General features: G+C 41.0%; 1 protein-coding gene across 5 annotated transcripts in view; it reads left to right on the top strand.

Moving 5' to 3' along the window:
- Positions 1–3,078: 3,078 nt before the first annotated feature.
- Positions 3,079–24,798, top strand: part of EEA1 (early endosome antigen 1) — a 138,271-nt gene continuing 116,551 nt past the window's right edge. The window contains exons 1-2 of one of the 5 annotated variants that reach the window (XM_073213616.1): positions 3,198–3,481; positions 22,252–22,452. Coding sequence is in view for 4 of the 5 variants with exons in the window: in XM_073213613.1 (XP_073069714.1) it covers positions 3,458–3,481 (24 nt within the window). In the remaining variant the exon portion in view is untranslated. Of the gene's footprint in view, positions 3,482–22,251; positions 22,453–24,798 lie in introns of all 5 variants that reach the window. The other 4 variants (XM_073213613.1, XM_073213614.1, XM_073213615.1 and 1 more) reach the window with 4 other exon arrangements.

Genomic DNA, 24,798 nt, shown 5'->3' with positions numbered 1-24,798 from the left:
TGATATTCAGATGGATTGGCTGGAGGAAGAGGAAGTGATGGGATAAAGAGACCTCGGTGTCATCTTACCTAGACTACAAGCATTCTCCAGAGGACACATCAGCAAGCCACAAGCCCACCTTTCCCCTGGCCCCTCCCCTCAAAGAGCCCACCAAAGCACTGGCCATAAAAAAGCCTCTTGACCTGTTAAGAGATTCTCTTTTTCCTTTGTTCTGCTGGTCAGGACAGAGGGGTCCCTCTCAGGTTTAGCAATAAACCTGCTGGACTAAAATTCGTGGGTAAAATAGTAATATTTCCAGAATATCTTGCCTGGTTTTAGTGCATCCTTAGAGGTGGAGAGACCTATTGGCTTCATTTGCATATCAATAGGCATTCCTCAGGGGTGGAGAAGAGTTCATATTCGTATCAGTGGGTAATTACCTGGGCAAAGGAGGGTTTATGTGAACATGAGAGGTGAGGGGGAGTGCTGGTTTGTTTCTGCAAGAGCAGGAAAGAGAGATGGCCCTGGACTGCAGTTTGTAAGCAATAAACTGGTTTTAAATTTCTTCCTTTGACTGATTTTGGTTTTAGAGGTATTTTCCCTGGGATGTCCTCTCCCTGGACTTACAGCATGTGACATTAATAGGCAGCTTTAAACTGAATTCATTTTTGAAAAGCAAGAGAGAAACAAATATCACTTGAAGTGGGAAAAACTGTTTCCTTTATCTACCTGCAACACTTCTGATACCGAATGGGTAGGGTTTTATTTCACATGAAGCAATTCTCCAATTCCCTAAACACTAAATAAGTGTCCCACAATACAGTTCAGTTATGGCACCACCCACCTGGAGTCAGCGCAATCCCCACAGGTTAAGGGCTCAGTCCCATAGGATTGCCTGCCTGCCTCTTCAGACACCAGCTGCAAGTCCCAGGGTGTTACCTCCACTTTGGAGCAACTGGCTTATAATTGCAGGCTCCCACAGCACCCTCCTCACTTGGGTAATTTGCTGTAACAGCTCACAGTACTCAGGGAAACACTTCACTTACTATTATTGGTTTATTGTAAAGGATACAAACTCAGCCAAATGGAAGAGATGCATAGGGCAAGGTATGGGGGAGGATCCCTGTTCTCACTGGGCACATCGTCCTCCTAGTACCTTGATGTGTTCACCAACTCAGCTCTCCACACCTCATGGTTTAGGGTTTTTACAGAGGTTCATTACATAGGCATAATTGATTAAATCATTGTGTACTAGTGATTGTCTCTTCCAAGCCCCTCTTGCCTTCTGGAGGTGGCAGGGTGGAACTGAAAAGTCCAACCTTCTAACCATGGCTTGGTCTTCCTGTAGATCAATCCCCATCCTAAAGCTATCTAGGGATCCCCAAACACTAGCCATTTAATTAGCATACAAAAGCCACTCTTATAATAACCCTGAGAATTTCAAGGGTCTTAGAAGCTCTGGTGTCAGGAACCAGTGTCAATGATCAAATATTAGAACAAAGTATACTCCTAGCACCAATATCACTCAGGAAATTATAAGGGTTTTAGAAGTTCTGTGTCAGGATCTTGGGACAGAGACCAAATATATATTTATTATGTCACAGTTTTATCTCCCTATGTCAGTGAAAATACTTCCCATATTGTTTGAAATTAAAGCACATTGTGTCTGTAAAGAGAAAATTGTGACCTTGCTGTTTCCCTGTGTGGGCAATATTTCCAGAATCTCTCACCTGGCCTTAGTGCATCTCCATATCAACAGGTGTTTCCAAGGGGTGGAGAGAAGTAGCTATCCCCATATCAACAGGTAATTACACGGAGAAGCGAGGGCATATCTGGACCAGAGAAGCTGGGGGTGGGGGGTGGCCCTTTTTGCAGCCAGGTTGTGAGAGACACGGGCAACTGTTTGTAAGCAATAAACGGTTTTCTCCCACTTTATTTCTCCCTTTGATTTTGGTTCAAAGGTATTTTGCCCCGGGCTGGGAAAATATCCACACCCCCAGGAGTTACAGCCTGGAAGCATTTAGGTGCATCATTATCAGTAGTGACTAATAATGTTATTTGTTATAGCATGACTGTTTTGCTGCAGTAATACAGTGAAAAACAACATGTTTGAGATAGACACAACATAAACATAGTACATAATATGATGCTTCACACTTCACAAAACACTTTTACATGAACTCATTTGAAAATATATTCGCTTCATCTTTTCAAAGGATCTAGAAGCATTTTCCAGAAGTCATTCCATTCACTGCTTGGTAGGCTTCAGGTTCTTTTCCTCTCAGGGTAAAAGTCCAATCTCTTGGTATGTGAATACCAGCAGAGTGGTAGGACTCCAGAGCTGTGATTTTTGAGTTTAAATAATGACATTGTGCCTGGAAGTGAGTCCCAAGTCCATGTCCTTGTTTTGGCACATTGTTTATCTGCCTGCATTATTACTATTTTTATGAAACAGATGCATTTTCTTGAATCACTTCATATATCTGTTATCAGAATAGGATTTAATATTCCTAAGGAGATGGGCCAAGCATGGGCTTTAGAAAAAGTGAGGCATGTGAGCGACATTAGTCTATTAAATATTGTTGCTATGATCAAAAAATAACCACCCCAAACTTCCTTGGTCAACTAAAATTCCAATTCTTCTTACACCTTCTTCTGATTCTTTACTTTCTCTCTGGCAGAAATTAGAAATAGGAACGGAGTAGGGAAAGGGAACCAGATTGGACAACTGGAGGGAGGGAAACCCAAGAGACCCGTTAATCGCGTCTAACCAATTAACCGATTAGTCGGTTTATTCTCTCTTTTGCTTCCATCTAGAAGCGAAGCGCTTCCAAAAGTAATGAGGATCCAACCCAGACTCGGATAAGGCCAGGGTCACTCTGACAAATTTTACAGAGCAGCCTGAGGTGCCCCTGCAGGTAGCCGTCGCGGAGCGCCCTCCTTCCCTCGCGCCCTGGGACATCCCCAGGTCGGTCCCTGGACTTCCCAACCGCGGTCCGAACGGGTACGCGATCGTCGCGCGGGCGCGGCCTCTGACGGAGCGCGGGCGTGTGCTCGGCGGCCGCGGCGTCCCCTCGCCCACCGGAAGGAGCAGTGGCGCTAGCGTCCTGCCGCCCGCCCATCACGCTGCCGCCCACGCAGCGGCCTCTTCCGATTGGTCACAGGCCTGGGCCGAGCTCCCTAAAGCACCGCCCCCCACTAATGGACAGGCCGGGAGGGCGTGGCGGCGGCGGGCAGGTCCGCCCAGCTGTCAGTTACAAGGGCGGCCCGGCGGGCGGGCGCTCGCCGGCTACTTCGTCGCTTGCTCTCGCGCGCTCCCTCTCGCCTCCTGTGGGGAAGTCGGGGCTGCCCGAGCGGCCGCCGTCACTGTCTCGTCCCCTCCCGGCTCAGTCCCTCCCGTCGGCGCACCCCGGAGTAGTGAGTGGCCCCGCGTAGGGTCCTGGGAGTCACCGCGGCGGCGCCGGGTGGTGGTTAAGCCATGTTAAGGAGGATTTTGCAGAGGGTAAGAGAGTGAAACCATCTTTCGGGCAGCACGTGAGCGGGAGAGCCGGAGCCTCGGGCCGCGGGCGCCGCCGCCGCCGCGCTGAAGAGCCAAGGCGGCGGCACAGGCGTCTCTCCTCATCCGCGGCTCCTGCCACCCCTAGGCCCCGTAGCCGGGAGGCGATTAGGCCTTGGTCGTCCGCCCCGGGGGCGGGCCGCGGGGGCGGGTGGGGCGGCGGCGGAGCGGCAGGCCAGAGACCGAGGCCGGGCAACGAGTGCCCAACGGCGCAGCGCGCCCAGGCCCGGCGCCTCGCTGCTGCGCGGGGCTGCTGTCACTGCGAGCCGGCGGCCGGAGGGAGGGTGTGGTGCCGGTGCTTTCCTTCCCGGTCCTGGAACGGCAGTGACGATGGTTAGTGTCTGCCGGACCGGCCTGGTGGACGCCCCATGGAGATCGCGGCACGCTTGCCAACAGACATCCTCCCCGCCCTCCCCGCCCATCGTGCCCCCAACTTTACGCCATACGCACCTGCCACGCAGGGCTTCGGTTTCCTATCTGTACAATATTGGAGGGTAACGTGGTGAAACCCCATTACTTAGCATAGGCCCAGTCATGGTACCGACACTTAACTCGCAGTCAGCTGGGAAGGAAGATATTACTCACTGTTGGAAACTTTTTTTTTTCCAATTAAAAATGCGTTTTCCCCTCCCAGCTCAGTACCTTTTTGAGCTATCCAAGAATAAGTCGGCAATAAGCTTTATCCAGTGGTATACACTTAACTCCTTCACTCTCTGCCAGTGCTATCTCTATTTGAGATTTGGAAAAAATCTTAATATAGAGATACTAGAACACTGGCAATCGGTAGATACATTGTTGAGGAATCAGTTCCTGGAATAACAAAATCTCTTATCAGTTACTATACTCATGTTTTTGTTTTGGGTAGCTCTTTCAAAATTTTTCTTTTTGAAATTGATAACGTGCATCAAAATGTAAATGATAGAAAGATTGTTGCCAAACCCATTGGTTACTGAGCAAGTAGGATGCTAGATCAGAGGACAAATGAAACGAGTGAACTTGTAGTATTAAGGCAAGGAATGTGCAAAGGAGAGTTGAGTCATCCACTATACAGAAAGGGAGTGTTCTTGCTCCTGCGTAGCTTTGTGAAATGTTCAAGTCATGTGCGACCTGGTCACATAGCAGGGGGAGAAATAGTTAACTTATGTACCCGCCAGCAGTATTGACATTTGATGATTTTTTTCCAGTCAGTTTTTTGAAATCTTGATAAAGCCGATGATTTTGGCAGTAGCAAGGGTATGCCCTTTACTCTCAACATCAGTTCCTGTGTTTAACAGTAGACATCTGTGTATGATTTACTTGTAGGACTTAGAGATTTTTCTTTTATTGGACCAAGAGGAACTGATTACCTCATGCCTCAGATTGTGTTTCTGTCATAGTCTCACAATTGAAGATTATTTTGTGGTTTGCTTTAAAGTTTGTAAATAAAACAAAAAGTGTTTACTGACTTAAGAATAGCTTTTGGTAGTTACAGGTTAGTTTTCAGAAATACGGGATGCTTTCCAGTACTCTTGGTTAGTGTTAAGCATTGTGATTATATAAAGGTCAATTTAGAATTGGTACGTACAAATCAACCATTACAGAAGTTTCAGTTGAATCTGCGGAATTGGAATTTGTTCTGGTTGTTGCTGAGATGTGATCATCACATACGAATAAATCAGTTGACAACTGTGTTTCTCAACCATGGCTCTGTTGACATTTGTGACTGGGTAGTTCTTTGTTGTGAGGGGCTGTCCTTTTTACTGTAAGATGTTTAGCAGCATTCCCAAATCCCTTTGCCTCCAGTGTGATAACCAAAAATATCTCCAGACTTTACCAAATGTCCCCTCAGGACAAAAGTGCCCCCAGTTGAGAACCACCGTGTTAAATGTATGTACTCTTTTATAGGAAAGTTTGTTTTTCATAATTAACTACTTAACTTTCTTTTTTTTTAATGTACTTAAAATGAGTGTCAGTAATGCCAGGCATATGCTAGGGGCTGGGAAATAACTATATAAGATAGTGGCTTTACGTTTAGAATGCACAGCCTGGTCTGGGAAGTGGACTTTAGAATTAATTACAGTGCTCTGTGGTAGAATGAAGAGTCGCCTGGGAGCTTCTTTGTGGGAGTGTGTTGAGGTAATTAGGAAAAGCTTCACGGAGGAGGGCATATTTGCAGTTCAAAAGAAGGAACAGCATGTCAGGCAAAGGGAGCAACAAATGCCAAGGTATGAAGTTGTAAGAGGGACAGGTGATATTAGGGGAATGTGTTAGGAAGTAAATTATGTGCAAGGATTGGTGGGACATAGGCTGAAGAGACAGCTGCAGACTGGATCATGAGAGGACGTAGAGCCCCTTCAGAGGAGTTCAGCTTTTATCTTGTAGATGGGTCAGTGTTAATGCTCAACATTTATCAGGGGCATTTTAAAGAAGTCTTTGATTTGCATTGCTACATTAGAACCTGCACTGTCTATTTTGTTAACTCCATAGATGGTATTTACTGATAGTTATAATGAATATTTAAGTTATGTAACATGGCAACCATTTTATTTTATTCCACACTGATAATCTTATTTTTCATCAGTAGTAGTAAGATATGAAACTACAGTTGCTCAAAACAGCAATAGGTTCATAGACACTGAGGAGAGATGGGTGGTTACCATAAGGGAGGGGTTGGGATGGGTGGATGAAATAGGTGAAGGGAATAAAGAGGCACAAAATCTCTATCATAATATCAGTTAGTTATGAGGATGAAAGTACAGCATAGAGAATATAGTGAATAGTTTTGCGAAATCTTTCTATGTTGACAGTAGCTGTACTAGTTGGGATGATCATTTAATAATGTAGATAACTGTCAAATCATATATTGTATACTAGAAACCAATATAATAATATTGTATATAAACTATACTAAAATTTAAAAAAACCCAGAGTTGCTGATTTAGATATTTTTGAAATGGTCTCTATGCTTTGAAATTACATACCCTATGTTTTCAGATGATCTTTTCATTTTAAGTTACTGTAAATTTTCTTCTGAATAGTGTCCTTTAAATAGCATTTTTGAAAGAAGAAACAGACAATGTGCTTATAATCAGTTAAAACTATGAGCCTTTGAATATCACCAGTAAGGTCCCAGGGTACTTTACTTAGAATACTTAGTTTCTGGTTCTTTTTCTTCTTTTTTTAAAATTACCTTTCTGAAAGGTGTCTCTGGGGCTTGAAAAATCTGCAACAAAATAATTGAGGTAGCTACAGTATGTATGTAGCTAATACTTTGCTTAACAGTCCTTTGAAGAGAAATAGGAATTTAAAGTTATTTGCCAGAAAGATGATCAGCATTTAGTACTTTAGGCATTTGTAAACTTTGTTGCCATTTTTTTCTTAAGGAATTAGCTGTGATTTAACATTAATCTATTAGATTTCCTTTTACTGGTATATATCAATAATCCTGCCAAAGAAAAATGGATTTAATTATTCTAGAATTTTAGAAAAATGGCTTCTTTGATAGTCATCAGCTCTGTCTGACTTTAAAAATGAGCATGTAGGAACAGAGATTAAGTGATTTATCCAAGGCAACAGAGTAGATGTCAAAACTGACAGTAGAGCCAAATATTCCCAAATTTCAATCCTTTTCCCTTCCTCTGGCACTGTTTTGCCTTTGCCACCACTACTCAACTGACACAGTTAGCACTTTCCTAGCCACTGTGGAAGATAAAAGAAAATATGAGACCTAACTTGTTTCGCAAAGAATTTATATGCTTAAGTGCCACAGTAAATGGAATAGATAATGAAGGATGTAGTAGTACAGAGGAGGAAACATCAGAATGAACCTATGTGAGTGGGATTTTCATTGGAGAAAGTGGGTATGGGATGGGGTTTTAAAGAATGTGTGTAATTTGGAGAGGAGGAGAAAAGTTCCATTCTAAGAAGGAGTTACAGTATAAACAAAGATTTAGAGGTGGAAACAAGTTCATTCTTCCTGCCCTCCCTCATTCCTTTCCATGTTGCCTTTCAATGAACAGGTATTTATAACACTTGCTATGACTAGTTACTGGGGGTATAGTAGTGAATGAAATACAATCCCTACCTTTAAATAGCTTAAAACCAAGTGACTTTTTAAGTGACTGTTTAGAGCAGAGAGAAATTGAGGGAGAAATTTACAAAGATAGTATAATACCTCATTGTAGAGATTCTTGATTGTCTAGCTCAGCCCTGTCCACTGCAAATATGAATCACTTATGTAATTTAAAGTTTCTAGTAGCCACATTTAAGAAAAGTACAAAGGTGAAAATTTAAAATGTATTTCCTTTGATGCAATATATCTAAAATATTTCAACATGTAATCAATTTACAAATTATTAATGAGATATCTAACATTTCTCTGTTGTATACTAAGTTTTTGAATCTGGTGTGTATTTTGCACTAACCGCACATCTCAGCTTAGACTAACCTTACAGCCTCATGTAGCTAGTGGCTACTGTATTGGACAGTTTAGATATAGTTGAATACATATAGTACATATGTTTTTAGTATATATATGTATATACCTTATATGTTATATTATGTATATAATACATTTAGTATATCATTTTAAACTTTTTATTTTGAAGTAATTTCAAACTTACAAAACATGATAATAAAATAATAAGGAACAGCTGCATACTCTTTATCCAGATTTACCTATTGTTAACATTTTATTCTATTTGCTTTATCATTTGCTCATTTTCTTCTCTCTTCTCTTCCTGTCTTCTCTCTCTTTCTCTTTATGTATGTAATTTTTCCCCCCTGAATTATTTGAGTATCAGTTATGATCTTTCACCTCTGAATACTTCAGTGAAGAAGTGGGATATTCTCTTAGGTAACCACAGTTATCAACTTCGTAAATTTACATTGATACAATTTACTATGCATAATTCCAATTCTGTCAATTGATCTGATAATATCCTTTGTGGCATTTCCCTCTCACCAGTATATAGTCCAGTTAGGATTACATATTGTATTTAATTTTCATGTTGCCTTTGCCTCTTTTAATCTGGAAGATATCCACAGAATTTCTTTGTAATTTATGAAATTTTTGGAGAATATAAATCTCCTGCTGCTTATATTTCCCTACAATATGCCTCATGTATTTTGTCTGATGTTTTCTTGGGTTTTGATTGGGATTATTATGCCTTCTTGGTTACAGTGTTGCCTAGAGGATGTTGTGTCCTCAAGTAATCACATCTGCAGGCCCATATCTTTTTGTTATTCATAGGTGATGTTCATTTTGATAACCTTGTCAAAGGTCAAGGTATAGCTCAATATTTTAACTGTATAATAATAGTTTTTCCTCCTTTGCAATTAATAGGCAGATACTTATAAGACCATGCAAATATCCTGTTCCTTATAACAAATTTTTCCTAGATTTATCATCCATTGTTGATCCTTGCCTGATTTAGTCTACACCATAATAACTGTGAAATGAGGATTTTCCCACTCCAGCACACCCTCCATGTTTAGCAGTTGGTCTTTGGCTTTTCCTCCCCTCCCTCCTTCTCTCCCTCCCTCTCTCCTTCCTTCCTTTCCTTCTCTTTGGGCTCCCTCTTTCCTTCCTCCAACGCTTCCTATTAGTATGAACTCAGTTGCAATTCTTACTAGTTTATGACTCATCACTGTACTTAATTATTTTGGTGCTCTAATTTCCCAGATTTGGGAGCCCCTTCAGGGTGGCTCCTATGTCCTTTTGATATGCTCTTATCATTTTTTTGAGCTCCTCCTTTCTTTCTGGCATAACGAGGTATTCCAAGCTCAGGCTTTACCTATCCTCTTCCAGATCTGAAATTAGCCATTTCTCTGAGGAGCCCTATTCCTTTTAGTGGGGAGTGGTTTAGAGTCAAAGGTCTGGGGTGGCTTTCCTTCTTGTTTCTTTCAGCAAACAAAGGTAACTGAACTTTATTCTGTAGGCATTAGGAAATTAGTAAGATTTTATTATGCAGTGAAATATATTTGTTATGTTCAGGAGGAAAAATTTTCCTGTACCTCTTTGGGTCTCTGGGTGCAAATAATTAAACTGACAAAAGATAAATGGGAAAACCATAAAAATTTGATTAAATTGTTCATGTACGTGGGAGCCTTCCCAAGAGAAGGAAGTCCTGAAGAAGTGACCAGCACAGAAAGAGTTTACAGTTTTTAGACAAAGAAACAATACATTGTCTGATGTTTTCTTGGGTTTTGATTGGGATTATTATGCCTTCTTGGTTACAGTGTTGCCTAGAGGAGTTTGGGCTGAAGAGACAGTGATAGTGAAGAAGTAACTAATAAGATGAGGGTTAATTTAACAAGGTTTGTTTGTACAGATTTCTCAGCCTCAAATTCTCTGTCTCTGGTGATGAGAATGTCTTTTCTCCTGTACAGTAAGGGTGTCTTTCACATAGGAGTTTTATCTCCTGCTTTCAGGAAGAAAAAGGAGGGTCGGAGTGCATTGATTGTTCTAAAGTGCCTTTAAAAATAAACAATATGCCAAAGTGGCATATTTTGGGGTGGCATATTTTGCTTTCCTTGAAACATAAAGTAAGAGTTAATAGTATTTGTTGAATGAATATCAAAAGGCATGTTTTAGGAAGATTAATTAGTGTTGCATATGACGTATTAAAACCATAGAAAGTATAGGCAGAGATTAGATGGGAGTGATTTTAATATTTTAGGCACCAAGTAGTAATGAATTGCATTAAGATGATGACAATGTGAGAAGAAAAAAGATGATAAATAGGGAAGACCTTTTGACATACCTATTCCCCAAACATCCATTGTAGGTCTGCTATGTGCTGTGGACTCATCATTTACTTTGATGAGTAAAACAGAAATGAGCCCCTGTGGAGCTTAGTGTTCAGGGGAGGGCAGAGGAGCTGTTTAAAGAATCATCTAATTATATGGTCACATCCTTGGATGAGCCTTAGGAACACCAAAAGCATAAAGCTAGAGGGCCCTAATCTAAACGAAGGTGTTAGAGAAGGCTTCCCAGATTAGTTACACATCTAAGTTTGATGAAATTATTACTTATTTATTGAAGCAAATTTTAGAAAGTGGAATTATTTTCTCTTTGTGGACTTACTTTTAGTGTGTTAAGAATAAAGAAGAGATTAAGATATAAAGGAACCAGGCCTGAACTAATTTTTCTGTTTTTGTCCTGTTTTTTTGCTAGAGCTAAAGCAACAATATAATTAGTGGTTGAGAACCTGAACTATGGAGTTAGACTGCCTGGAATGGTATTTGTACCCTTACTAGCTGAGTATCTTTGGGCAAGTTACTTGACTTTCATAGCAATGGTCATAATAATAGTACCCTTTTCATAGGTTTGTTGTGAAGACTAAATGAATTAATACATGTAAAGGCGGTACAACAGTATCTGGCACATAGTAAGCTCTCTATAAATGTTAATTTTCATGTTTTGTAATTATGCATTCCAGATTTCTTCAAGGAACAACTTATCACTCCCTTTTTTATCTCTTACTAATCCCTATTTTTTTTGTGTGTACACATTCATTCATCATACTGTTGAACATTTAGTCTGTGCTAATTATTGTGCTGGGCTTGGGGATAAAATACTCTTGAGGAACCTTAGCAGGGAGACAGATACTTAGATAATTACAAAACATTGTGATAAGTATTAATAGATACACAGAGGAAGAGTGTGTGAGCACAAAAGAAAAAGCAATTTTGTGGTAGGAAGGGTGGGGGGTGTAGACGGAATGGAGATTGTTGAAGGCCTTGCAGATGTGGAAAGTGACTCAGGCAAGAAGGAGTATGGGAGAGAAGGCATTTTTAGAGATGGGGAGCAGGAAAATACAAGAACATGAAATGGCTTAACACAGAAAAGGGGAATTGTTAGTATTTCTGTATGTGGATGAGGATTGAAACTGGAAAGGGTTTTGGACTTTATACTATGGACAATAAGGAGCCATGGAAAGTTTTAAATGATTAAAATTCTTTTAAGGAAATCTCTCTATGGGTAAAATTGCAGTATTTCCAGAATCTCTCGCCTAGCTTTAGTGCATCTCTGCATCAACAGGCGTTTCTAAGGGGTGGAGAAAGTAATTCATCTTCGTATCAGTGGGTAATTACCTAGGCAACCGAGGGCTTATCTGAACCTGAGAGGTTGCGGGTAGGCTTTGCTTGCTTCTGCTGGAGCAGGAGAGAGACGGCCCCGGTACTGCAGTTTGTAAGTAATAAACGGGTTCTAAACTCTACTTCTCCCTTTGATTTCAGTTTTAGAGGTATTTTGCCCTGGGATTTCCTCTCCCTGGAGTTATACCCTCCAAAAATATTTTTCCCTGATAATCTTTATAAAAAGTAAATCAGGTGAATTACTTTTCTGTCTAAAATCTGTTGGTGACTATTTAGTGTCCATAGGAGATTTTACCTTTGCACACAAAGCCCATAATGCTCTGGCCCCTTTGTACCATCTAATGCTCATCTTCACATACCTCTGTTTATGCACTGAACTTCCCATCTTCTCTAATTGTGTTTCCTACAACTTACCCTGTTCTCTCTCATTTTTTCAAACCCTCTGTGGATGCTCTTTATGCTGCTCAGAGTCCTATCACTTGTCTATGTTGCTCAGTTCAGGTGACATTAGCAGTTACTTGTCTGCTTTTTTTTTTCTTCTCCCAAAGAACCCTAAACTAATTAAGAGAATGGACTTTTGGAATTAGACCTTTGTTTAAGCTCTGGTTTCCCCCACTCATAAGGGTGAAACCTTGTGTAAAATTTCAAGCTGAGACCCAGTTGCTTTGTCTGTTAATTGAAGATAATATGTACTTCACAGTGTTGTGCAAGGATTTAATGAAATGATGTTCATGAAGCACTCACTACAATACCTAGCATTCAATAAACGCTTAGGATGTAGTAGCTGCTACACTACATACCTCTAGAAAATGTATTACATTGTTTTTATAATTTGTTTACTTCTTCCCTATTGGACTGAGATTCCTTAGGGTATGGATTTTGTTTTTTTGTTAATGAGTGGGACCTAACTTAGTGTTTGAGTCTTGGTGGTTTTTTAGTAATACATGTTGACTACTTGGTGGCTGTGTAGAGAGGTTCCATTAAGGGAGAGACCAACTAGCAAATAATAACTTTTTAATTCTTAAAATTGTTGCATGTTAAAATCATTCAGAATCCTTAAAAAAATAAAAAAATAAGAAAGATTCCCAAGTCCTTCCACTGATTTAGAATTCTGGATCTCTAGTTCTTGGTCCAGGCTTAAATTCAGGCATTGGCTTTAGGGTTAGAGAAAGAATAGACTGACTCAAGAAAGGTAAGAGAGAGAATTGATAGGACTTACTGACCTGTGAGTAGTTTGGGCAGCTGAGAGGATGGTGGAATGGACTAAGGTAAAGAATAGAAAAGGAGGAGGAACAAGTTTGGTGAGGAAGATGAGTGTGAAATAAAGGTTAGACATGATTGGCTGGGAGCTAAAGAAATAGAAAAAGGGAGCACAGACTACTCTTCCAAGAAATACGGAGCAGAGGAAACAAACTAGTATTAAATACATGAATGAAATTTGCCGTCCTTAGTCAATGTTCTAATAAATGTCTTTTACTTTAAAGGATTGTAAACTTCCTCAAGTCAGTTTAAATTGAAAGGGGGATTTATTGTTAAGGTTTCAAAGTGATCCAAGAACAAGTAATTGATGGTACAGTTGGGTCTCTAGAGAGAAGGACCTAGAATGGTGTCAGCGACAGGGACAGCTCTTCTTTCTGTCTCATTCTCTCATAGACCCAGGCAGCTTGTCTCTGTGTCCATCCTCCTCATTGCTGCTTACTCAGTATGCTCAAGACCCCAAATGGCTATGCGACCATATGATTCTACTTCCTTTTCACTTTCGTTTTTTGCATGACTAGTGTCTCAATTCCTAGATCCCAGGAGAAGAATCTAGGGTCATGCACAGATCTGTAGCTGGCCAGAAAAGTTGCTACCTTTGGGCCAAGTGTCCATCGCTAGTTTAGTCAACCAGAGTTGGGAATGGAGTGGTATCTTACAATAATTAGGACTCTTTCTTTTGAAGTTGTGTTACTATGAGACACATATTTTATAGATCATCTAGAGTGATACTAGTTCTCATTAGGTTCATCTGATTCCAGGAATAAAGGCTTCATCAGGTTAGCTCAAAAATAGGATTGTTGTGGTTAAAAGGATATACTTGGTAATAAGAAAGGTGGAATTTCATGGAAAAACAAAACCAGAAACTTAGCATGGGGCTGAGTCTCTGAGACATTTTCACTGGGAGACTTTGAAGGATCCAAGGCAGTGCTACTCAGGAATTCCATTACAGGCCTATTCATTCCAGTGTTCAATGATTCCTCACGTACTTGTGTCCCTTGTATCAATATATATATATATATATTTTAAATTTTTATTAAGGTATTACTGATACACACTTTTATGAAGGTTTCACATGAAAAAACAATGTGGTTACTACATTTACCCATATTATCAAGTCCCCACCCATACCCCAGTGCAGTCACTGTCCATCAGTGTAGTAAGATGCCACAGATTCACTGTTTGCCTTTCTCTGTGCTACAGTTTTCTCTGTGATCCCCCACACTATGTGTACTAAACACAATACCCCTCAATCCCCTTCTCCCTCCCTCCCCACCCACTCTCCCACACACCTCCCCTTTGGTAACCACTAGTCCCTTCTTGGAGTCTCTTGAGTCTGCTATTTTGTTCCTTCAGTTTTGCTTCGTTGTTATACTCCACAAATGAGGGAAATCATTTGGCATTTGTCTTTCTCCGCCTGTCTTATTTCACTGAGCATAATATCCCCTAGCTCCATTCCTGTTGTTGAAAATGGTAGGATTTGTTTCTTTCTTATGGCTGAATAGTATTCCGTTGTGTATATGTACCACATCTTCTTTATTCATTCATCCACTGATGTACACTTAGGTTGCTTCCATATCTTGGTTATTGTAAAAAGTGCTGCAATAAACGTAGGGGTGCATATGTCTTTTTGGATCTGAGAAGTTGTATTCTTGGGTAAATTCCAAGGAGTGGGATTCCCAGGTCAAATGATATTTCTATTTTGAGTTTTTTGAGGAACCTCCATATTGCTTTCCACAATGGTTGAACTAGCTTATATTACCACCAGCAGTGTAGAAGGGTTCTCCTTTCTCTGCATCCTCACCAGCATTTGTTGTTCTTAGTCTTTTCAATGCTGGCCATCCTTACTGGTGTGAGATGATATCTCATTGTGGTTTTAATTTGCATTTCCCTGATGATTAGTGATGATGAGCATCTTTTCATGTGTCTGTTGGGCATCTGAATTTCTTCTTTGGAGAACTGTCTCTTCATATCCTCTGCCCATTTGTTAATCGGGTTATTTGCTTTTTGGGTGTTGAGGCATGTAAGTTCTTTATATATTTTGGATGTTAACCCTTTGTCAGATATGTCATTTACAAATATATTCTCCCATACTGTAGGATGCCTTTTTGTTCTGTTGATGGTATCCTTTACCATACAGAAACCTTTTAGCTTGATGTAGTCCCATGAGTTCATTTTTGCTTTTGTTTTCCTTGCTTAAGGAGATGCGTTCAGGAAGAAGTTGCTCATGTTTATATTCAGGAGATATTTGCCTATGTTTTCTTCTAAAAGTTTTATGGTTTCATGACTTATATTCAGGTCTTTGATCCATTTTGAGTTTACTTTTGTGTATGGGGTTAAACAATAATCCACTTTCATTCTCTTGCATGTAGCTATCCAGTTTTTTCAACACCAGCTGCTGAAGAGGCTGTCATTTCCACATTGTATGTCCATGGCTCCTTTATCATATATTAATTGACCATATATGGTTGGGTTTATATCAGGGCTCTCTAGTCTGTTCCATTGGTCTGTGGGTCTGTTCTTGTGCCAGTACCAAATTGCCTTGATTACTGTGGCTTTGTAGTAGAGCTTGAAGTTGAGGAGCATAATACCCCCAACTTTATTCTTCCTTCTCAGGATTGCTTTGGCTACTTGGGGTCTTTTGTGGTTACGTATGAATTTTAGAACGATTTGCTCTAGTTCATTTAAGAATACTGTTGGTATTTTGATAGGAATTGCATTGAATCTGTAGATTGCTATAGGCAGGATGGCCATTTTGACAATATTAATTCTTCTTATCCATGAGCACAGGATGTGTTTCCATTTATTGATATCTTCCTTAATTTCTCTCATGAGTGTCTTGTAGTTTTCAGAGTATAGGTCCTTCACTTCTTTGGTTAGGTTTATTCCTAGGTATTTTATTCTTTTTGATGCAGTGGTGAATAGAATTGTTTTCCTGATTTCTCTTTCTGCTAGTTCATTGTTAGTGTATAGGAATGCCACAGATTTCTGTGTATTATTTTTGTATCCTGCAACTCTGCTGAATTCAGATATTAGATCTAGTAGTTTTGGAGTGGATTCTTTAGGGTTTTTTATGTACAATATCATGTCATCTGCAAATAGGGACAGTTTAACTTCCTCCTTGCCAATTTGGATGCCTTTTATTTCTTTGTGTTGTCTGATTGCCATGGCTAGGACCTCCAGTGCTATGACTAATAGAAGTGGGGAAAGTGGGCATCCTTGTCTTGTTCCCGATCTTAAAGGAAAAGCTGTCAGCTTCTCGCTGTTACGTATAATGTTGACTGTGGGTTTGTCATATATGGCCTCTATTATGTTGAGATACTTGCCCTCTATACCCATTTTGTTGAGAGTTTTTATCATGAATGGATGTTAAATTTTGTCAATTGCTTTTTCAGCATCTATGGAGATGATCATGTGGTTTTTGTCTTTCTTTTTGTTTATGTGGTGGATGATGTTGATGGATTTTCGAATGTACCATTCTTGCATCCCTGGAATAAATCCTACTTGATCATGATGGATGATCTTTTTGATGTTTTTTTTAATTTGGTTTGCTAGTATTTTGTTGAGTATTTTTGCCTCCATGTTCATCAGGGATATTGGTCTGTAATTTTATAATTTTGTGGTGTCTTTGCCTGGTTTTGGTATTAGAGTGATGGTGGCCTCATAGAATGAGTTTGAAAGTATTTCTTCTTCTTCTACTCTTTGGAAAACTTTAAGGAGAATGGGTATCAGGTCTTCACTAAATGTTTGATAAAATTCAGTGGTGAAGCCATTTGGTTCAGGAGTTTTGTTCTTAGGTAGTTTTTTGATTCCTGTTCAATTTTGTTGCTGGTAGTTGGTCTGTTCAGATTTTCTCTTTCTTCCTTGGTCAGCCTTGGAAGGTTGTATTTTTCTAGAAAGTTGTCCATTCTGGTTATCCAGTTTGTTAGTATATAATTTTTTATAGTATTCTCTAATAATTTTTTGTATTTCTGTGGTGTCTGTAGTGATTTTTCCTTTCTCATTTCTGATTCTGTTTATGTGAGTAGACCCTCTTTTTTTCTTGATAAGTCTGGCTAGGGGTTTATCTATTTTGTTTATTGCCTTGAAGAACCAGCTCTTGCTTTCATTGATTTTTTCTATTGTTTTATTCTTCTTGATTTTATTATTTCTGCTTTAATCTTTATTATGTCCCTCCTTCTACTGACTTTGGGCCTCATTTGTTGTTCTTTTTCTAGTTTCATTAATTGTGAGTTTAAACTGCTCATATGGGATTGTTCTTTCCTGAGGTAGGCCTGTATTGCAATATACTTTCCTCTTAGCAAGGCCTTGGCTGCATCCCACATATTTTGTGGTGTTGAATTATTGTTGTCATTTGTCTTCATATATTGCTTGATCTCTGTTTTTATTTGATCATTGATCCATTGGTTATATTTAGGAGCATGTTGTGAAGCCTCCATGTGTTTATGGGATTTTTCATTTTCTTTGCATAATTTATTTTTAGTTTCATACCTTTGTGGTCTGAGAAACTGGTTGGTACAATTTCAATCTTTTTGAATTTACCGAGGCTCTTTTTATGGCCTAGTATATGATCTATTCTTGAAAATGTTCCATGTGCACTTAAGAAGAATGTGTATTCTGCTGCTTTTGGGTGTAGAGTTCTGTAGATGTCTGTTAGGTCCATCTGTTCTAATGTGTTGTTCAGTGCTTCTGTGTCCTTACTTATTTTCTGTCTGGTTGATCTGTCCTTCAGAGTTAGTGGAGTGTTGAAGTCTCCTGGAATGAATGCATTGCATTCTATTTCCCCTTTTAATTCTGTTAGTATTTGTTTCACATATGTAGGTGTTCCTGTGTTGGGCACATAGATATTTATAACAGTTATATCTTCTTGTTGGATTGACCCTTTTATCATTATGTAATGTCCTTCTTTGTCTCTTGTGACTTTCCTTGTTTTGAAGTCTATCTGATACAAGTACTGCAACTCCTGCTTTTTTCTCCCTATTAGTTGCATGAAATATGTTTTTCCATCCCATCACTTTTAGTCTGTGTATGTCTTTGGGTTTAAAGTGAGTCTCTTGTAGGCAGCATATAGATGGGTCTTGTTTTTTTATCCATTCTGTGACTCTATGTCTTTTGATTGGTGCATTCAGTCCATTTACATTTAGGGTGATTATCGATAGGTATGTACTTATTGCCATTGCAGGCTATAGATTTACAGTTACCAAAGTTCACGGTTAACTTCCTTTACTATCTAAGAGTCTAACTTAACTCACTTAATATGCTGTTACAAATACAATGTAAAGTTTCTTTTTTTTTTCTCCTTTTTCTTCCTCCTCCATTCTTTATATGTTAGGTATCATATTCTGTACTCTTTGTCTATCCCTTGATTGACTTTGGGGATAGTTAATTTAATTTTGCATATACTTAGTAATTAGCTGTTCTACTTTCTTTGCTGTGGTTGACAGCTATTAAACCTTAGGAACACTTCCATCTGTAACAGTCCCTCCAAAATACACTGTAGAGATGGTTTATGGGAGGTAATTCTCTCAGCTTTTGCTTATCTGGAAATTGTTTAATCCCTCCTTCAAATTTAAATGATAATCTTGCCAGATAAAGTAATCTTCATTCCAGGCCCTTCTGCTTCATTGCATTAAATACATCATGCCACTCCCTTCTGGCCTGTAAGGTTTCAGCTGAGAAGTCTGATGATAGCCTGATGGGCTTTCCTTTGTATGTGATCTTATTTCTCTCTCTGGCTACTTTTAATAGTCTGTCCTTATCCTTGATCCTTGCCATTTTAACTACTATATGTCTTGGTGTTGTCTTCTTTGGGTCCCTTGTGTTCGGAGATCTGTGAATCTCCATGGCCTGAGAGACTATTTCCTTACCCAGATTGGGGAACTTTTCAACAATTACCTCCTCAAAGACACTTTCTACCCCTTTTTCTCTCTCTTCTTCTTCTGGTATCTCTGTAATGCAAATATTGTTCCATTTGGATTGGTTGCACATTTCTCTCAATATTCTTTCATTCTTAGCAATCCTTTTTTCTGTCTGTGCTTCAGCTTCTTTGTATTCCTCTTCTCTAGTTTCTATTTCACCTATCTTCTCCTCCGCCATATCTAATCTGCTTTTAGTACCCTCCATTGTGTTCTTCAATGATTGGATCTGTGACCGGAATTCCTTCCTGAGTTCTTGAATATCTTTCCGTACCTCCATGAGCATGTTAATGATTTTTATTTTGAACTCCCTTTCAGGAAGATTCATGAGGTTGATGTCAATTACATCTTTCTCAGGGGTTGTATTAATTTTACTTTGAACTGTTTTCCTTTGGCATTTCATGTTTGTATATGGTGCCCTCTAGTGTCCAGAAGCTCTATTCTCGGGAGCTGCTCAGCCCCTGAAGCAATGTTGGGGGTTGCAGGGGAGTGGTATTGGCGCCTGGGGGGAGGAAAGCTGTTTCCTGCTTCCCGGCTGCTATGCCTGTCTCCACGGCCTGAACCAGTGGGCCGACCACACAGGAATAAGCTTCTATGCTTTGCCTTTGTAGTTGCTGTAGACAGTTCTTCCCTCTGGCTCGCCTAATGCCAGGGTAGAGTTTGCCAGTTTGCGATCCAGGTGGTGCTGACTGGGAGAAAGGTGCAGTAGGCTGCATATCATGGAGGGGGTCCTTGAAGCTGTGTAGTCAGCCAGGGAGCTGGAGCACCTGAAGGTCATGAGAGCTCCCAACTCTTGGGCAGAGTGCATCCGGACAATTTTGTCTATCTGTCCTTACTCCTGAGCAGTAAGTTCTGTGCCATCCTTGCCCCTTTAGCAGCCCTCTTGCTTAGGGCTTCTTTGTTAGGAAGTCTCTCAGACTGTCTGCTTTTCTTTTGTCCCAGAGCAGCCGGATATGGATCCTTGCTTTCCACAAGTGGCTGGAATCTCAGTCTCTCCAGGAATTCTGCCTGTCTTAGCTTTCCAACCCCCTAATCATGAGAGTACCATGCAAGCACCATGAAATGTAGGTTTGTGCTCCCAGAGCAGGTCTCCAGAGTTAGGTATTCAGCAGTCCCAGGCCTCCACTCCCTCCCAACTCCGTTTCTCTTCCTCCTGCAGGTAAGCTGGGGTGGGGAAAGGGCTTGGGTCCCGCCAGGCCACAGCTTTGGTTCATTACTCTGTTCTGTGAGATCTGCTCTTTTCTCCACGTGTATGCAGTCTGGCGCAGTCCTCTTTCCTGTTGCTTTTTCCGGATTAGTTGTATTAATTATATTTTCTTATTATATGTGGTTTTAGGAGGAAGCCTCTGTCTCCCCTCTCACGCCACCATCTTTAATCCCTCCATATCTATATAGTTTTGTTCCTCCTGTCTTGCCAATGGGTTTCAGCCCCAGGCAAGTTCACTATGTATTCAATGTGACCAAAGAAATTGGCAGCAAAGTGTTCTTGGGGTGAAAGAGTTATACTCAACTTTATTTATAGGTGGCAGGTCAGTCACTAAAATCCTGTTCACTCCGAGCAAGTCTGCATGCGGCAAGCTGGTCTCTGCCTCTGGGCCCCTCTGTCTGCACAGCTGTCCTCTGGGCCTCTCTGCACAGTCATCCCACACAGCTGTCCTATGGGCCTCTCTGCAGTTGTCTGGCACAGCTGTCCTCTGGGCTTCTGTCCTTGGCACTGCCACTATTCCAGCCTCTGCTCTGTTCTCCTGCAGCCTTGCAGCCCTGCACCCGTGTTGTGCCCAGAGCACTGGGTGGGGCTCTTTATATAGAGTTAACAGCCATGAATTGCCCACAGATGTGCAGTGAGCTAGTCATCTAGGGCCAGGTGAGAATCCTGGCCTCAGGAACTCTCATTTTATCCACACTGCTATCAGCTAATTTTCTTACCCTGTACTCTAATTTTTTCTTCATAGCTTCTGCATACTCAGTGTCTATGTTCTTTTGAAACTTTGCCTGGGTTATAACTTTGATTTGCTCTGGTCTCTCATTTACTCTTACTTTACCTCATGACTGCACTGTATATTTGTTTAGTGTCAGTTTGTATGGCTAATGAATTTCTTTTTATAATTGTAATTCAAAGGCTTAAACATGTAATCAGCAGTAGTTGATTCTTAGCCTTTTTTTCTTGCTTGCCACTGGACCATTTTATTGACTCCTAGCTAGCATGTGGATGTCTGCTGGTTGGTCCAGGTGATCATAGCTGATCAATCGGTGATAGACATTGGGTCGTATAATCTGTCTTTGGCTATGTTCTCATCATGTACTGTGGTAGGGTAGCTTCCTTTAGGATGACCTATGCTGAATACATGCACTATGACTGATTGACACTTAATGCAATAACATTAATAATTTAGTTACATAGATACCTGTTTTAAGTGTGGCATAGGCCATAGCAATAGATGAAATTTAATAAAACCCACTTTCTTTCCTCATCTCAATTTTTAATATCAGACTGTGGTTAAGTTTTATATAAGTATGCTAATATAAAATATTTTACAGAGTCTCAGTGATATTTTATTTGAACTTTATTTGCTAAGTAATACTTGGAAGATGTTTAAACATTCCTATCTTTATACAGTGCTGTCTTGCCAATGGGTGTCAGCTCTTGGCAAGTTCACTATGGATTCAGTGTGACCGAAGAAATGACACTGGTACATTCTTAGGGTGAAAGGCTTATACCCAGCTTTATTTGCACAGTGGCAGGTCAATCACTAGAATCCTGTCCACTCAGAGCGAGTCTGCATGCAGCAAGCCGCTCTGTGCCTTTGGGCCTCTCTACCTGCGCAGCCATCTCAGTCTCTGTCCTTGGCGCTGCCACCACTCCAGTGTCGTCTCTGTTCTCCTGCAGCCTTGGAGCCATGCCACTGTGTCTCCCAGAGCACTGGGCAGGGTTCTTTATATAAAGTCAATAACAATGCATTGCCCACGCTTGCGTAGTTAGCTAGCCAACCAGGGCCAGGTGAATATCCTGGCCACAGGAACGCTCACTTTATCCACACTCCACCCCTCCAGGATTCTCCCCTCCCAATCTATGTGCCCTCAATCCTCTGCATGGCCCCTGTGTGAGAAAGCTGGAGCATTGTAGCCAAATTCCATACTAACATAGAAAACATACAAGTAACAAAAATTATGACAAATTATAATAATCCTCATGCCTGAGGAGATCCATTGCCACCAATTGGTCATCCTGGCTGTATTCAAACCAGTTCTGCTCAAATGAGTTAACCAAAAGAACAGAGGTTGGGCTTTACAATACCCACCTTCTCCAGCCTCTCCAGCAGAAAGTCCTGCAGGCACACAGGCCTGTCTTGTTACTTTATCTCTGCTTTCTGCTTCATCCTCAGCAGCCAGAACCACCGCTCCAGTCCCAACCACTACCACAGCTCCAGTCATCTAATTTCTTTCTGTCTGCTACTCCCTTTTCAGACCAACCCAAATCTGGGTCCTTGTGACCATCACTGGGCCCTTTAAATTCTTCCTTCAAGAAGCAGACCGTATTTACTTTTGTGCTTGAGCCTGAGGATAGAAGCAGAACATGGAGTGCTCCACAACCTGAGGAGGGGGCTGCACCTCTGCTGAAAGAATCTGCAGTTGCCGAGTCGTGGCTTTCCACCAGCTTTCAATCAGGTGTGGTTTCAACTGAGGAGGGGCTGATGCCTCTGGCACTGTCAGTGCCTCCCCTGTTCATCAAACCTCTGCTCCTCCATTTCTGAGGCTGACAGCTCCAGTACATCTTTCTCTTGCCCCAGGGCACCTGGCAGCCTGTGTGCTGCTTCTTCCCATGCCACTCCTTCTCAGGCCTCTGCTCCTTCTCATGCTTCTTCCTCTTGAGTTACCACTACATCCTTTACTATTTCCACAGCACTTCGTAGTGACACCATTTCTGTCAGCAACAGATTTTGTTTCTCTTGGGGTGGACCCCAGTCCTCCACCCCTTCACAGTACCACATGTCCACAGGGGGACACTCGAATGTCTCCCCATCCATAGGTGCAGCTACTTAAAACTCTCCCATGAGGGCAGCCTTTTCTTTTCCTTGGTCAACATTGAATCCTGTTGACTATGCCAGTTGTCTTGCCAATAGGTTTCAGCCCCAGGCAAGTTCACTATGGATTCGATGTGACCAAAGAAATGACAGTAGAATGTTCTTGGGGTGAAAGGGTTATACCGAACTTTATTTCCATGGTGGCAGGTCAGTCACTAGAATCCCATCCACTGAAAGCAAGTCTGCATGCAGCAAGCCATCTCTGCCTCTGGGCTCTCTACCCTCACAGCTGTCTCAGTCTCTGTCCTTCACACTGCCACCACTCCAGTCTGTCTCTGCTCTCTTGCAGCCTTGCAGCCATGCCGATGTGTCTCCCAGAGCCCTGGGTAGGGCTCTATATAGAGTCAGTAATGCATTGCCCACATGTGTGTAGTTAGCTAGCTATCCAGGGCCAGATGAGAATCCTGGCCACAGGAACGTTCACTTTATCCACCTGTGCTATGCCTCTCATGACTCAGCTGCAGAGAAAAAGGACTCCACCTCTCTGGTCCAGATATACCCTCACTTGCTCTAGTAATTACCTATTGATATGGAGATGGACTACTTCTCTCCACTCCTTGGAAACACCTTTTGATAGGGAGATGCACTAAGGCCAGGCAAGAGATCATGGAAATACTACAGTTTTACCCACACTGTTATGGAGGTTATGTATTAGCTATTATTTTTAATAAATACATAGAATATTTCTTTTAGCAGTCTACCAACTGACATTGCTTTAACTAGTATAAAGCTCAAGTTTCTTATGTTTACGGTTTTTAAAATGTAAATAATCTAGTGGAAGTTGTTATTCTGAGTTTTAAAATAAGATTCATGTCTCAGGGTTATTTTAGTTTTGTTGAGTTTCTCAGTATTGTGGGTAAAATTGCAGTATTTCCAGAATCTCATGGTTCACTTTAGTGCACCTCCATATCAATAGGTGTTTCCAAGGGGTGGAGAGAAGTAGCCATCTCCATATCAATAGGTAATTATCTGAAATAGAGAGGTTGGGTGGGTCTCTCTTCTCTTCTGCAGCCAGGTCTGGAGAGATGCAGGACCGGTGCTTACAAGAAATAAACGCATTTCTCCCACTTTATTTCTCCATTTGACCAATATCAGTTTCAAAGGTTTTGCCCCAGGATTTCTCCCTGGAGGTACAAGTATAAAAACACCAGAGCAAGTAGAAAAGTCAGTTGATTTGGAATCAGAAGACCTGAGTTCAGGTTCTGTGTCTGCTACCAGAGTGATCTTAGGCAAATCATTGAGCTTTTCTTGGCTTCACTTTCCTTAATTGTCTAGTGAGGGCAGCAAAGATGATTTCTGAAGTGATATTCAGGGTAAAGGTGTTGAAAACCAAGGAAGTACCAGGATTTTGAGTTGCAGATTATTTGCAACCCCAAAATAGCATTTTAAGCGTGTTGTATAATAAACCCTGATACCATTTACCCTGTTTTCTAGCATCTTTGCTGAGAAAAAAGGTGTCTCAGGAAGCAAGTATTCAGTCTTAAATTTGATAACTCATCTAAGTTGACTGTCACAGCACCTGCCGTATAGTAGGCTCCAGAAGATACTAAGTTTCCTTTTCTATTCAGATCTTCCACCTGCCTCCCACTCCCAGGGTATAACTCTTTATGGGCAACTCAAATGCAAGTAAGATACATTCATTGTAATGGATACCTAGGTGCAGCATCTAGACCTCCTTCAGGACAGAGAGGCATTCCCCTAGCTACCTGGAGTCATGGCTCAGCTGCATCCTTCTCTGGGAGTTGTCCTTGCTGAAGGAAGAAGCTGTCTCACCCAAGATTATGTCCCCTTCCTGGAATCAGCCTGCACTTCGTTACTGGTTGATGTGGAGGATACAAAAAATCATCCTCTTGCCTTGATTAGGGACTTCTTTGAAGGGCTGTCCTAGCTAGCTTCAGGACTCTCAGGAGGATTAGCTTAGGCTGCTGGT

The sequence above is a fragment of the Manis javanica genome, chromosome 10, assembly GCF_040802235.1.
Source record: "Manis javanica isolate MJ-LG chromosome 10, MJ_LKY, whole genome shotgun sequence".
Taxonomy (NCBI): Eukaryota; Metazoa; Chordata; class Mammalia; order Pholidota; family Manidae; genus Manis; species Manis javanica.
The sequence above is the reverse complement of the archived record's forward strand: the minus strand, read 5'-3'. Positions and strand labels throughout refer to the sequence as shown.